Source organism: Ranitomeya variabilis, chromosome 5 (assembly GCF_051348905.1).
Source record: "Ranitomeya variabilis isolate aRanVar5 chromosome 5, aRanVar5.hap1, whole genome shotgun sequence".
Lineage (NCBI taxonomy): Eukaryota > Metazoa > Chordata > Amphibia > Anura > Dendrobatidae > Ranitomeya > Ranitomeya variabilis.
In genome coordinates, this window is record NC_135236.1 from 668,568,456 (window position 1) to 668,583,888 (window position 15,433).

At 44.8% G+C, this 15,433-nt stretch overlaps 1 protein-coding gene across 2 annotated transcripts in view; it reads right to left on the reverse strand.

Moving 5' to 3' along the window:
• Positions 1-1,709: 1,709 nt before the first annotated feature.
• Positions 1,710-15,433, reverse strand: part of BRAF (B-Raf proto-oncogene, serine/threonine kinase) — a 33,090-nt gene continuing 19,366 nt past the window's right edge. Inside the window, exons 6-20 of one of the 2 annotated variants that reach the window (XM_077266710.1) lie at positions 15,156-15,304; positions 14,122-14,241; positions 13,402-13,561; positions 13,151-13,190; positions 11,345-11,464; positions 9,013-9,152; positions 8,824-8,941; positions 6,266-6,350; positions 4,797-4,973; positions 4,678-4,724; positions 4,402-4,520; positions 3,696-3,827; positions 3,302-3,436; positions 2,888-3,041; positions 1,710-1,894 (exon numbers count right to left, since the gene is read on the reverse strand). In XM_077266710.1, coding sequence (XP_077122825.1) covers positions 1,872-1,894; positions 2,888-3,041; positions 3,302-3,436; positions 3,696-3,827; positions 4,402-4,520; positions 4,678-4,724; positions 4,797-4,973; positions 6,266-6,350; positions 8,824-8,941; positions 9,013-9,152; positions 11,345-11,464; positions 13,151-13,190; positions 13,402-13,561; positions 14,122-14,241; positions 15,156-15,304 — 1,719 coding nt within the window. In that variant the 3' untranslated portion in view covers positions 1,710-1,871. The remainder of the gene's footprint in view (positions 1,895-2,887; positions 3,042-3,301; positions 3,437-3,695; positions 3,828-4,401; positions 4,521-4,677; positions 4,725-4,796; positions 4,974-6,265; positions 6,351-8,823; positions 8,942-9,012; positions 9,153-11,344; positions 11,465-13,150; positions 13,191-13,401; positions 13,562-14,121; positions 14,242-15,155; positions 15,305-15,433) is intronic. The other variant, XM_077266711.1, reaches the window with a different exon arrangement.

Consider the following 15,433-nt stretch of genomic DNA (forward strand, 5'->3'; position numbering starts at 1 on the left):
TTGGGGAGGGGGGGGTCAAAACACATGAATACATCCCATAATTTTCTATCAAGAAAACTGAAAAAAATAAAAAAAAAATAAAAATTACAAACTGCATTGTTCTGCATTTTGGTGAAAAAAAACAAAACAAATCTTCTTCCTAAAGTGTGTTCCAAAGTAGTGAAACGTGAATATTCTAAAGAGCTTTGTACACCGGTCACCGGGGCAGTGTGTGTCGTGGCCACAGCATGACGTCCGTCCCGCAGACGGAACTAAACGAAAGTGTCCAAGCGATGAGGAGACAGGGGCGCGGATTATTACACAAAAGCAACTGGTCTAGTTTTCATATAAACAATACTCTGGCCAAACTCCAAAGCGTTCCACATTTACATAGCAAAATAAATTAAATAAATAGAAATTAAACAAGACAAAAAAAAAAAAAATGAAAAAAAAAAAAAAAACCTGTACAAAAGGGAAAAAAAAAAAAAAAACTAAAAAATATATGACCTCGTCAGTTGCTACTGGTTTAGGCTTTGGAGTATAAATATTTAGTCGTAACGTAGATACCAGTAGCGTGAACACTCACAAACGTACGCTCACACGCTAAAATCCAGCCAGTCTTTTACAGATGATATTGACCAAGAAAAGAGAAAAAACTAAAAGTGATATTGTGGTAAGGGGAGGTAAAGAGTAGAGAGCGAAATTAATAAAGGATTTGCTCTAGCGGGGTGCATCTTTAAAGTGATAGCACATGAGAAAGAAGCTGTGCTGCCCCGCAGGGGCGGGGTTTACTGTGATCATGTGACTACTCAGCATGGAATGTTTATCTCAATTATTTTTTGGGGGTGTAAGATATGAATTGAATAACCCCCCCAAAAAAAGAAAAAAAGACCAGAAACACAAACAGTTCAGATTCAGTCCATGCAAGGCCTCACGAAAAAGAATGAAATACCAGAGTAAATTAGAGAAGGTAGCCAACATATTCCTCATAGCCCCTCCCCTGAGGAACAAAGAAAAAAAGAATTGCCATTATAAAGTAAGGGGAGGATAGTTTTTGCATTAAAGTGTTAGGACAGTAAATAAAATGCAGAATCTCCATTTCATCATTGAGTAGCAAGCAATAATCTGATGGTGCCACATCTTACTGACTGCAAACAGAAGTCCCCCTGACTCCCAAAACTAGAGCAGCCGACCAGTACCCCAGACTCCATATCAACGATTGGTGGGATTCTTCCAACAAAATTGTCAGTTTTAACCATGTTCAGACATTTTGGAAATTGCACTTAATGGACTGTAAATTAAAAAGTGTTTGTAGATACAGCGCCACTCCAGTCCGTGGGCCGCGTCCGGTATTGCAGCTCAGCCTCACGCTTCAGATCGTTGCAAATTATAGGACAAATTGATTGCTGGTTGAGGTGGTTTGTAATGGGGTGAATGGGGGTAAACTTGTTCTGTACTAGTGGAAAATATGGAGATCCGGCATTTTAATTTCCCAGAAGACATAAAAAAAAAAAAAAATCTTAGTAGACAGTCCCCATGATGATTGGAGCAAGATCCACACAGAACACGAGGGCTTCAGTGTTAGTATTTTAGACAGTCTCTGCAATGAAGAAAGTCCTCCTTCTTGTTGCTAAGACGACGCCACTCCTCGGGGGCGTGTCAAAGAACAGTGCTAGGCCACTCCCTAGAGGAACACAGGGAATTGAGCTGGTTCCTTTCTCCTCCCCCCATTTTTATTTTTTTTCCTCCTTTGATGGTTCATGCTGTTCCCTCTCACAAAATAGGTGAATTATCTGAATTTTTTTTTTTTTTGTAATGTAGTCCCAGCGCTAAGAAACTAGAGGAACACGAGACTTAAAGTAGTAACAGAGGTGCTTGTGCTGATTGTGCCGTTACTTGAAGGCTGTAAATTCTCCTGCGGGGGGAGTACAAAAGAAATAAAAGTTTATTAGTAAAAAAAAAAAAAAAAAAAAGCGTCTAATGTCTGTACGAGGCACAAGCTAGACAGGTTAATGCCAGCGCAAAAGAACAAAAACAACAGGAGGGAAATAACACGCAGTAAGGGACCCAACGGTCTGTACACACAAGGCAGTGGTTAAAAATCAAGAAGGGAGAAGATCAAAAGTCAGAGGTGATGGGGGAGGGTAATCTCTTTTTCTCCGTCTCCAAGGATCAAGAGCCGCCTGTCTAGGCTTGTACCCTCCTCTCCTGAAACACTCTGTGCTGCAGGAAAACATCCTTGTGCTTAAAAGGGGTACTACCATCTCCGAGATCCTATCCCCAATATGTAGTAGGTGTAATAATATTGGCAAATACCTCCAATTAGAAATGTAGTATAGTTCTTCTGATTAGCGATGCCACTTACCAAATGTCCATTGCATTGCAGTAGCTTAGGTATCCATGGTTATGACCACTGGTATAGTAAACAGTTGTCGAAACCATGGATACCAAAGCGACATTGCTAATCAGAAGAACTATACTACATTTCTAATTGGAGGTATTTGCCAATATTATTACACCTACTACATATTAGGATATGATAATATCTTTTTAAGGACAAAAACAGCAAAGATATTATAAGAATTATATATATTTTTTTTTCTTTTTCCTTCCTAAGCAAAGAAACGGTAGGTTGGTTTGTGTTTATAAAACGGTGCCACGTCCAATTTTTTTGCAGATTTTTCTCGGTCAAGATCAATGACCCCAGTAAACAGATATATTACACCGGACGCTGCGGCGGCCATGTGCTGCACATCTACTTATAATATATATTCATATATACACATTTTCCGTAGGTAACAGACCAGTCGCACAGACATTTACATTCTCCTGCCAGCAGGGGGTGCAAGTTGTTTTTTTTTTTTGCAGGACTTTGGAGTCCCGTTCGGTCAGCGTCTCGTGAACCCACCATATCCCCCGGCCTGGATGGGCGTTTTTGGAGAAGCACAAGCGTACAGACTGAAGTCCTCTGTCTGGAAGCCGGCTCTGTTCAACGACGGCTCAGATGCACTGCGGTGAATTTTTGGCAATGACCGGGCCAGGAGTTCAATGGAGGCGAGAATCTAATGGGGGGGAAAGAACAGGGCCGTATATTAGACGATGCTTGGTAACGTTTTGGGCATCCTGCAGAAGCAAATCGGAAAACGTGGCAGCTTTCTTCCTGCAACAGCGCCACCCCTGTCCGCAGGTTATGTCTGGTATTGCAGCCCAGACCCATTCACTTCACTTGAGCTGCAATATCAGACATGACCTTTGGACAACGCTGTGAAACTACAACTCCCAACGTTGCCCGATGAGTGTGGTGGAACTACATTCCACTTACCTGTGGAAATAAGGGCCGCTCGTCCCTCTTCTTTTTTAGACAGTCGGCCATTAACCTCTTCATTGCTTTGGGACAGTTACTCCGAACTTTGCTGAAGTCTGGAGATAAATATCCTCTACCAACCATGAATATAATCTAAAAAAAAAAATAAAATAAAATGTGGATAACCCCATAAAAAAAGTGCTATTTCCCCATTTTATTCTGTTTTCACCAGGGGGCGCTCACTGCACAATGATTTATTTTACTTTTTCAGAGGGAACTGTGAACTCCAAAGCAGAGTGCTCCCTCTAGTGGTGGCTGAAGGGGTTACATGATGACGGTAGTAAAATTCTATGTTCCTTGGTGGCCTTAGACTAAACGTTCACATCCCAATAGTGAAGGTCTCGCCCCTCACCTGGTCTCTGTTGTTGATGTTCTGATACGGGAGCTGCCCGGTCATTAATTCATATAAAACTATTCCAAAAGCGTAGACGTCAGACTGAAAGCTGTAGGGATTCTTGTCCTGCATCCTAATCACCTCTGGGGCCTACAGGGAAAAAAATAAATAAATGACGTCAGTAATGGCAAAAGTGGAGAGAGACTTAGATCTGCCGTGCTGATCGCTAACAACCAGTGATGGACATAGCCATGGCGACTAGGAGCTGCACGGTGATCGATATATCCGACAATACCATCTTCTGACCACAGTCCACTGTACCCGAGGGTTACTTACACCGATACACAGCTTTATCTCTCACCGCAGCTGCCGGGATCAAACTGACCTCCAATCCCAGCAGCCTAACTCCACCTTAGATGCTGCAGCCCTAAACCCCCCTTAGATGCTGCAGCCCTAAACCCCCCCTTAGATGCTGCAGCCCTAAACCCCCCCTTAGATGCTGCAGCCCTAACCCAGGACCGGAGTGTGCGGCTGCATGTATTTCTATGCAGCTCAAAGCTCCGGTCCAGAGTGCCGGCAGCAGTGCCAGGAATTGATGAGTTTTTTGCATTGCACACGCAAGTGTGACACCGGCCTTAGGACCAGAGTGGCGCAATTTTAAACACCCCCAAAAGTAATAAAAACTTGCCCCCTCCTTTGACAGTGACATAGAAGATTTCCCTACCATCCATAGTATTGAGCCCGATAACTGTTCGAACTGGTGAGAGCCGCTCCACCGAGACTTCACTGTGGCGAGGCCAAAGTCACCGATCTTTACCGTGAGGTCTTCATGAAGAAAAATATCTAGAGAAGGTGACAGGTTAAGGAGAGGATGACCAAGAATATGGATCTGTCACATTATAGCCCCTAGCGGCCATAATGAAGCCGCCGCGACTAAACAGCGGCTACCGGACGAACAACTTAACTTGCCGTAAGTCACGTCAGGTCACACAAAGGATACTATTGCTTTTCAGATCTCGGTGGATGATCGACTTGGCGTGCAAGTAGCTGAAGAGAGAAAAGTATTAGTGCGAGATCCAACAGCAGATCGGGGGGACCGCGATGGGGGCAGCCACTTACTCCATGCCCTGTGCCGTCTGCCGTGCAATGTCAATAAGCTTTATCATCTCGAATTTGGTCTCTATGATGTGGAGGTGGTGGTAGAGGCTGGAGCCCTCGCACCACTGGGTCACTATTGCCAGCTGGGGTTTGGTGGAATAGCCCATGAAGAGCAAAATGTTCACGTGCCGAGTTTTCCTACAAAAAAAAAAAAAAAAAAAAAAAAAGATGGAGGGAATCAGGACAAAGTGATGAAGGCAAACCCTCAACGAACGATAGTAACCGGCAACTGTCAGCGAATCACGTGATCGTCCTTGCCCACATCGAAACAGTAATATGGCTACAATCTTAGTAACTGATGCCATCACCACCTGACTGCATAGTCAGAGGGATGGCTGCAATTCCCTGGGTGACCGGAGCCTCGACTGGAGAGCTGCATGGCCTGTTTTCTCTACGTGCCGGCCCTCCGGTCACCCAGGTAATTGTAGCCAGCCCCCTGACTAAGCAATCACTTAATGATACCTCCATGAAGAGAATGAAGTGCCAGTAGCAGAGGAGCGGTCTAGTGATAGATCATCTCTAACTGAAATGGGAACAAGCCTTTAATTCGCTTCCCACTGCAATACATTAAACAATTGGGGAGGATCTAATTTAGAATCATGTATTTGCATGCTATTGTTTAGGGTATAGAGCGAGACTGCTCCTCTGGGTGTCATGGCCACTTTATGCCTGAAAAGACATATGCATATATGGATGATCTGAACTTGCCTCAGTGCTTCCCTCCTTATCTACAGCCTGCGTTCTGTCCTCCCACGGTGCTTTACTCCCCTATCCATAGCATGTGATCTGCCCTCCCTGAATATCTGGGTGATGTGGACTTTCCTCATCAATATCTGTCCTCCCTCAGTGCTCTCCCCCCTATCTACACTCTAATATGCCCTCCCTGAATACCTGGGAGCTTGCATTATCAATCACCTCCCTCCCTCAGTGCTTTCCTCCCTATCTACAGCCTGTAATGTGCCCTCCCTGAATACCTGGGTGATGGAGCTTACATTATCAATCACCTCCCTCCCTCAGTGCTTTCCTCCCTATCTACAGCCTGTAATGTGCCCTCCCTGTATACCTGGGTGATGGGAGCTTGCATTATCAATCACTGTCCTCCCTCAGTGCTTTCCTCCCTATCTACAGCCTGTAATCTGCCCTCCCTGATTACCTGGGTGATGGGAGCTTGCCAAATCACTTTACGATAAACATTTTTTGCCAATTTCTAACATACTGAAAAGGAATATTTCCATTTACTGCCAGCAAGCAGAGACCTGGACAATTAGCGAGGGACTGACTGGAGCAGTCCTCCCTCCTGTCCTACCTGTAATATTCAACTAATCAGGCTGTAGCATATTTTTTTTAGAACTTTGCATTGTGCTCTCTGTTGTTCCTCCTGGAAAAGTCAATTCATCCTGCTATTTCCAGGAGGGCTCGGACATATTTACCTGAGCACTCCAACTTCATTTTTAAAGGCCTGTAGTTGCTGAGGCGTCGGTGCGGTTACATTCAACATTTTTACAGCTACATCACCTAAAAAATAAAATAAATAAATTAGAGCGATTCCCTCGTCCTGCCTGTTGGAGGAGCGCTCCTATGTGTATACACACTGTGTGATTTTGTCCTAATCTTTTCCTGGTCTTTCCTCCCCATCTGCAGCCTCAGATCAGTCCTTCCTGTAAACCTGGCTGCTTGCTCCCCTCTCTACACTCGGATTTGCCTTGTGCAACTTCCTCGCCCTCCATAATGAGAAAGCAGGAAGAGAAGAGCAGATAGCGAAGGCAACACAGCCAGAAACCAGTCTAGCTCTGGAGCAGCGGCACAGCCGGCTATGTAAAAGGAGTTGTGCAGACGCCGTCTAGTCTAGCTCTGAAGCAGCAGCACAGCCGGCTATGTAAAAGGAGTTGTGCAGACGCCGTCTAGTCTAGCTCTAAAGCATCGGCACAGCCGGCTATGTAAAAGGAGTTGTGCAGACGCCGTCTAGTCTAGCTCTGAAGCAGCAGCACAGCCGGCTATGTAAAAGGAGTTGTGCAGACGCCGTCTAGTCTAGCTCTGAAGCAGCAGCACAGCCGGCTATGTAAAGGAGTTGCTCAGACGCAGTCTAGTCTAGCTCAGAAGCATCGGCACAACCGGCTATGTAAAGGAGTTGCTCAGACACAGTCTAGTCTAGCGCTGAAGTGTCAGCACAGCCGGCTATGTAACGGAGTTGCTCAGACGCCATCTAGTCTAGCTCTGAAGCAGCAGCACAGCCGGCTATGTAAAGGAGTTGCTCAGACGCAGTCTAGTCTAGCTCAGAAGCATCGGCACAACCGGCTATGTAAAGGAGTTGCTCAGACACAGTCTAGTCTAGCGCTGAAGTGTCAGCACAGCCGGCTATGTAAAGGAGTTGCTCAGACGCAGTCTAGTCTAGCTCAGAAGCATCGGCACAACCGGCTATGTAAAGGAGTTGCTCAGACACAGTCTAGTCTAGCTCAGAAGCATCGGCACAACCGGCTATGTAAAGGAGTTGCTCAGACACAGTCTAGTCTAGCTCAGAAGCATCGGCACAACCGGCTATGTAAAGGAGTTGCTCAGACACAGTCTAGTCTAGCTCAGAAGCATCGGCACAACCGGCTATGTAAAGGAGTTGCTCAGACACAGTCTAGTCTAGCGCTGAAGTGTCAGCACAGCCGGCTATGTAAAGGAGTTGCTCAGACGCAGTCTAGTCTAGCTCAGAAGCATCGGCACAACCGGCTATGTAAAGGAGTTGCTCAGACAGTCTAGTATAGCTCTGAAGTATCAGCACAGCCGGCTATGTAACGGAGTTGCTCAGACGCCATCTAGTCTAGCTCTGAAGGATTAGCACAGCTGGCTATGTAACGGAGTTGCTCATACTCTACGTAAGGAAAGTAAATAAATAGAAAAATTCAAATGAACAAAAACAACTAAAACAAAGCACAAAACATTCACTGCCATGTTACCCACAGTCTTTCAGAGATTATTGACTGTAGCTGCTCAAGATGCTGGATGGTTCAATACTTATGCAGCACAGCCTTACAACCCAAGGCAAAACTGAATGCACTTTACAGTGGGTTTCACATAAACTCCAATGAGGTGTAAATAGAGTCACCATAACTAAACACATTTTTTTTGTCCTGAAGCAAAACATAGGTTAAAAGCTAGGTCCTTTCCCTTAAAGAGGAATCTGTCAGTAGAATCAACCTTCTCAAGCAGTCCATGTAGGTCATAGAAAGTTGAATAAAATGATACCTTGTTCTCTACGAGCCGATGTCTTTATTCCAGAGAAATCTATGATTTTCTTGTATGTAAATGAGCTGTTAAGATCTATGGGCGGGACAAAGATCTTTCTGAAAATCTGCCTCCAGAGCTAGCTGTAATTGAAAGGGGGCATCACCAGTGTCAGACATGTAATGATTGAAAATCCTGATCTCACAGCAGAACTGTGAGGGATTATAATAGTACAGCAGAGCTGAGCTTTGTCTCACTACAAACCCATTTGCAGCAGCGCCTCACCTGTTGTCAGCTCACCTGCAGAGCTATGAAAGTTTACAGCGAATATCTCTTTAGTGTTTATCTCACCCAACAAGTGCGGAGGGAGATAGACAGTACAGGAGATCTAATGGCACTGAGAGAACTACAACTGCAGATGTGTTTGTAATGAGACAAGCTCAGCTCTGCTGTACTATACTACTGATAACTCACACAGCTCGGCAATGAGATCAGGAAAGCAGATTCATTACATGCCTCACATTTGCAATTTACAATAAGCTCTCGAGGCAAATTCTCGGGGAGATCTATATCCGGACCATAGATCTTAACAGCTCATTTACATATTAAGAAACCTGTGAATTTCTCTGGAATAAGATATCGGACTGCAGCTACCAAGGTATCATTTTATTCAGCTTCCTATGACCTTCATGTCCATATAGACGGCTTAGGAAGTAGAAAATAAAATCTGACGGCCCCAATCAGGATCAGCCACATTCTGATCAGTCCGTGTACGTACCGTGCCACTTTCCCTTATACACCGTCCCAAAGGAACCAGATCCTATCCGCTGTCCCACGGTGATCTGTCCGTCAGGGATTTCCCAGTCGTCACTGGAGTCTCTGCGTCCGAGTGTTTTCTGGAAGAGAATTCCGGGTCAGTGCAGCCGCCGGTGACCATGTCGAGGTCGTTTAGTATATGGCGACTTACCATTCGACTCCGGTCTTCTGTGGAGGAAGAGGACGATTTGCGCTCTCTCTGCTGACCGGGGGACTTCTGCAGAGCTTTGACATTTGTGAGGGATCCTGGCAGGGAAGCCGGAGGGGTGGCAGATAAGCCTGGGGTGGTGCCTGTCAGCACAGAAGAAAAATACTTTAGAAGGGACCGAAGGATTAAAAAAGGAAAAAAGGGCCCATAGGGCTGATAATGGGGTGGGCCTAAAACTGCAAGTGGTGGATCCAATAAGGAGTGGTTCAGCATCAGTCTGGTGCCACCATATTGTGTCAGGAGCGAGCCCTGCCTCAGGGCAATCTCCATCCCTCATCTCTAGGATGATGTTTCATCAAATTATGATCTCTCCCTCCATTGATTGGTAGGGTAGGTGTAACCTAAATACCTTTTATTTTTAGAGATGTGGCTTAATAAAGCGGGGGTGTGGTCTATATATTTAAGCAGGGGTTGTCTAAATTCATTCTGAGTGGTGTAAGTAAGCTAAATACATTTTAAGCAGGGGTATGAGCTAAAAAACCAAGCAGGGGCGTGGTCTCACGACACATTGTAAGCAGGGGCGCGGTCTAAAGACAAGCAGGGGCGTGGTCTAAATATACATATTAAGCAGGGGCACGGTCTAAATATACATTGTAAGCAGGGGCACGGTCTAAATATGCCTAGTAAGCAGGGGTGGGGTCTAAATACACATTGTAAGCAGGGGCACGGTCTAAATACACTTGTGAGGGTGTAGTTTTAATACACATTGTAAGCAGGGGCGCGGTCTAAAGACACATTGTAAGCAGGGGCGTGGTCTAAATACACATTGTAAGCAGGGGCGTGGTCTAAAGACATTGTAAGCAGTGGCGTGGTATATATACACATTGTGAGCAGGGTCGTGGTCTAAAGACACATTGTAAGCAGGGGCATGGTCTAAATACACATTGTAAGCAGGGGCGCGGTCTAAAGACACATTGTAAGCAGGGGCGTGGTCTAAAGACATTGTAAGCAGTGGCGTGGTATAAATACACATTGTAAGCAGGGGCGCGGTCTAAAGACACATTGTAAGCAGGGGCGTGGTATATATACACATTGTGAGCAGGGTCGTGGTCTAAAGACACATTGTAAGCAGGGGCGTGGTCTAAAGACACATTGTAAGCAGGGGCGCGGTCTAAAGACACATTGTAAGCAGGGGCGTGGTATATATACACATTGTGAGCAGGGTCGTGGTCTAAAGACACATTGTAAGCAGGGGCATGGTCTAAATACACATTGTAAGCAGGGGCGCGGTCTAAAGACACATTGTAAGCAGGGGCGTGGTCTAAATACACATTGTAAGCAGGGGCGCGGTCTAAAGACACATTGTAAGCAGGGGCGTGGTATATATACACATTGTGAGCAGGGTCGTGGTCTAAAGACACATTGTAAGCAGGGGCATGGTCTAAATACACATTTTAAGCAGGGGCGCGGTCTAAAGACACATTGTAAGCAGGGGCGTGGTCTAAAGACATTGTAAGCAGTGGCGTGGTATAAATACACATTGTGAGCAGGGGCGTGGTATAAATACACTTGAGGGTGGGGTCTGCCCTAAAGGTTAAGATAGGGTGTTTTTGTTTTTTTAAAGATGCGGATGTGGTACAAATACAATTTATGTGACCCAAACACTCTTTTCCTTGCAGTTGGGGTGAGGTCTTAAACACATTTTTTGAGGGGTTGGGTATAGTCCAAATACGTTTTTTTTTTTTGCGTGCAGTTTGACATACGCTGTGACATAGGCATCACATGTAGCACTCAGGTTTACGATGGGCCCAATGTTAGTGAATAGTTTTGGGTTCTCCATATTATCCGGTCATGGGGCCAATTATGGCCAGAAGGACATCTCAACATGGGCATAGTAAGCCTTAGGAGACGGCGCGACCGACGCGCTCCAGGTCGGGATGGCTACACTACAGTCCAGTATTGAGTCTATCACACGACATCCCATCATGCACAATGGACAGACAGACGGGGGTGATGTGTAACTTGGAAATTAGAGACATAAAAAAAAATAAAAAATGAAAATGTAAAAAATGTGAAAGTGCAGACGTACAAGTGCACGGCCGGACTGGGCTCTAGTAATACACACAGGACAAGACTAAAAAAAAAAAACACAGAACTACATCTACTGGCAGAAAAAGAACACCCAGCACAGCCTGCGTTCTGCACACGTGCGAGGAGTGGATGCGGAGCAATAGACAGTGCGAAATTAGAGGAAATTATAGCTCATTTTAGGGAATAGTTAAAAAAAAAGTATAAAATAAAAAAATAAAAATCACAAGTATAACAGCCCAACTACCTCTGCAAACGGGGTCGGACTCAAAATCAAAGACTATTTCACTGGGGAGAGAATGGAGGAGTGGGCTGGGGTTCCGAGAGTGGTATTTCCGAAGGCAGCGCGTCGGCTGGACCTGGGGGGCTGTGGGAGAAACACAGGCATAAAAGGGAAAAAAAAAAAAAACGGAGAATGGTGGGGAGGGGGTAAAGAGAGCAGAAAAGGTGGATTAAAATGTAGTAGTGGAAAGGGGGTGGGGAGAGAAATAAAAGTTTGAGTTGGGAGGGCAGAATTAATGAGACATAATTAGCAAAATATACACACATTAATATTCACAGTTTATATTGGGGGCAGTTAAAAGCGAAGAGGGGGGTTTAGAGGGAATTAAAAAGGCACGTCCACCTCTGCAACCGAAATATATTTTATTTTATATTGCTCTAAAACATTCCAAAATAAAATATTTTGTATATATACAGTTCTGATGTGAAAGGAAAAAAAAAAATTCACAACGGCAAAATCCGACTACATTGGGATTGTTTGTAGTCTGTCACCATGGAAACACAACTAAATAAAAGGCGGTAAAAAAATATTAGAATCCCAAATGCAAAATCCGACTATGCCAGGACTGTTTGTAGTCTGTTACCATGGAAACACAACTACATATAAGCTGTATATATATATAAAAATAGAAAAGTGCAGTGAAGCAAGGTAAGGTTGCAAAAGTCTATACATCCTTTACCAAGCATTCAACGTCAGCTGTTTCTTTCGTTTTAGATATGACCGCCATAGAGTACCCAGCTTTCCCAGACTCCAGAACAAGCATTCAAATCACTGATTGGGGACGTCCGTGACACATCCCATATGTTAAATTAAAGGGGCAAAAATGTAAATAAAGTCGTGCTCACCTTACCGAAGTTCTGCCACTTCAACTTCGATACTTCCCAGTTCCTCGTCGGTCTCTGTACTTCACTGGTTGGCTGCGGCTGTCACATGACTAGATGCGTGACAGTGATTGGGCGTGTGCTCAGTCACATGAACAGATTCTGCAGAGTGCAGAGACCAGCGGGAGACGGGGAAGTGTCAGAACCGCATCTGGGAAGGCTGGGGGGGGGGGGGGGGGGGGAGGTCTATGCTCTATGTACACATTAGGGGGTCACCCAGTTGTTCTGGCAACAGAAGAAACAGCTGATGGGAACTTTAAAATATTCGGATGACTCCATAGCTTCTATTTTAAAGGGGAGGGGAATTAAGGTGAATAATAAAAAAATAAATAAAAATATGGGAAATTTTTAAAAAGGGATTAGAATAGCCAAATATGAAATAATAATTAAAAAAAAAAAATAGGCGTCTATGTAAGGGCAAACATATAAGTATATATTACTGGTAGTGACTGGCGGGAAGTCTAGGAATCTAGAACAATTGTAACGATACATGATAAATCGTCTGATGTGTGTAGACTATGAGGACACGGACAGAAGACGATCGTAATTAACAGCTGATGGAGAATATGGAGGTGGATTATACAGACCATGGGATAATTAAAGAAGGACCCTTCCCCTCCCTCTCCTGGCACCATTGTATTATCCTCCGTGAGAAATTTTGCTATCCCTCTGTTCCTCCTGGGCCGTCCCTCGGCAATGGGGGCATGTCCTCTGCACTGATTGGACAGCGGTGCAGGACACGCCCTATAAAGAACAGTAATGGTTCTTAATCATTCATGCACTTCCAGGAGCAACAATAGAGGGACGGCAGAATATATATTTTTTTAATGGGAAATTCAGGGGAGCGGAAGAGTCCTCCAACATGAGAAGATGTAAAGGCGTCACTTACCTCCCTCGCTGCGCTGAGGGCCCTGGTCTCGGATTAAGTCCTAAATGATAGAGAAAAAGGCAGATGAGATGGGATTCCAGATCTGAATTATACAGATAACGCATTGATGTGAATGGGCGCAGTGTAATACTTCCACTTCTCCTGTGGGGGTGCTGTTGGGAAATTCGCCAGGTTTTGCTATAGATTATAGCAGATCTCGGCATTAATTCTAGGTTGTGATGCCGCAACCCTGAACAAGTCTGGCCACTCACATCGATATTAACAGGCTCAATGGTGTTAATGTGAACGTTGGGGGCGGAGGACGACCGGTCTCGTTGGCCAAACTGGTTTCTGTGGTCTTCGTCGGCAGGTCGGAACGGCTGGGGGATAGGAATGGACTTGGACGGAGAACTGCTGGGGAGACAGGGAGGCCTAGAAGAAAAAAAAATAAAATTGTGTGCTCAGTGCTGCCACCTATAAGGCAAAAAAAAAAAAAAAAGGAGCAAATGCACTAGTTATTCAGGCAGCATGAGGTCAAGACCCACCCTCGAAGGGACAAGACCCACCCTCGAAGGGACAAGACCCACCCTCGAAGGGACAAGACCCACCCTCGAAGGGACAAGACCCACCCTCGAAGGGACAAGACCCACCCTCGAAGGGACAAGACCCACCCTCGAAGGGACAAGACCCACCCTCATGCTAAGAATGGGGGTCCACGATTCCCCTTTCTAACCCGTGGTGACTGCCCATGCTCCATGGGGGGCGCACCTGCTTTTCAGTATTCTAATTGCTGCACACGGCCCAGACAGTGCACGACAGTATCAGATTATACAAGGACACAAGACTGTCCTTTGTACTTGGGTGGTAGGGTGGCGGAATTATTAAAATGACCGCTTAGTAAAATATACATAAAGGGAGAAGGATGACCGTGAAGATTCTTGGAGGTCTGACCGCTGCCATCCAATGTCCCAGGAATACTAGCAAAAACGTACTCGCTGACATCTGGAGGGGGCGAGGGCGAACAGGATTCCACGGCTGGGGTCACCTCCTCGAAAGGACCTTCATCCTGAGATATCGGGTGGTGTTCAAAAAACTTCGAGACGAATAGTAAACTGTGGGATAAAAAAAAACAAAACAAAAAAAAAACACAGACTCAACATCCTGGTGAATTCTGAATAATCTGGCTGTACCATATAGAACTCCGCAGAGTCGTTTCGAGATGTCTTGGACAGGCACATGCATAGTCAAAGACAGCAAAACATCCTATTGAGAAGGCAGAGACTGATTATTACCGTCCCTGCCCTTCTGATTGCAGAGTATATGGTCCTCAGTGGGCTTAGGGTGCACAGGTCAATACCGACCCTGCGGATTCCAGCTCCAGTCTCAGTGATCGCCAAGTGCTGCTGGGGTATAGCTGACTGGGATCAGCTCGACAGGGATATTAGAAGCCTGTATTTTCCCTATAACTGGGGCTGTGTCAGCTACAGGAAGAGGGAAACTAGCAAGTATATCTAAAAAAAAAAGGAAAAAAAAAAAAAAAAGGAAAGTAGTGAAAAAGGCCAAAGTAAAGTTCTCTTTGGAACTTTTGAAACAAAACAAAACAAAAAAAAATTATATATATATATATATATATATATATATATATATAATATACATAATATACAACAGAGGAACATATAATCCAACTGTCAAAAGCTCCAACTTTAGCCCCGCCTATGAGGAACCAAAACAATTTCTTCCCTACATAAAAAGAAAAAGTGGGATAAAGCTATATCTTTTAATGACGTTATGAGGTGCCATTTCAAAAAATGAAATATACAAATAAAAAGTATTTAAAAAAAGATGAATAAATAATAAAAATGCAAAATTCTAACAGAATTTTTTCTAAATCGCATATACTATAAATAGCAAGCTGGGTCTACTTATTAAGGTTTTGAAGAAAGACAAATTTAGAGATCAGCGTTTTCTTTTGGAAATAGAGCTTGGGGCCACCGCTAACGGCAGCCTTCTCTTCCGGACGACTTACTCGAGTCGGTCGTAGTTCACGCACATGAGTGGCACCTCCGTGCTGCATCGCTGGTGGAACTTGTACCCGCACGTCTGGCAGCGAAAACCCTGGAACAGCAGCTTTCGGCAAAAGTCACAGAACGCCAGAGTGAAGAAGGTTTTCCGTACCTGAAACACAGAGCGAGAGTCATGTCACAAATGAAAAATTTGTCCGTCACAGAAAGAAAAAAAAATAAAAATTATGTTCAGCAGAAGGACGACGACTAGCGGCAGCTAAGTGGTGCTGCTCATCTCCGG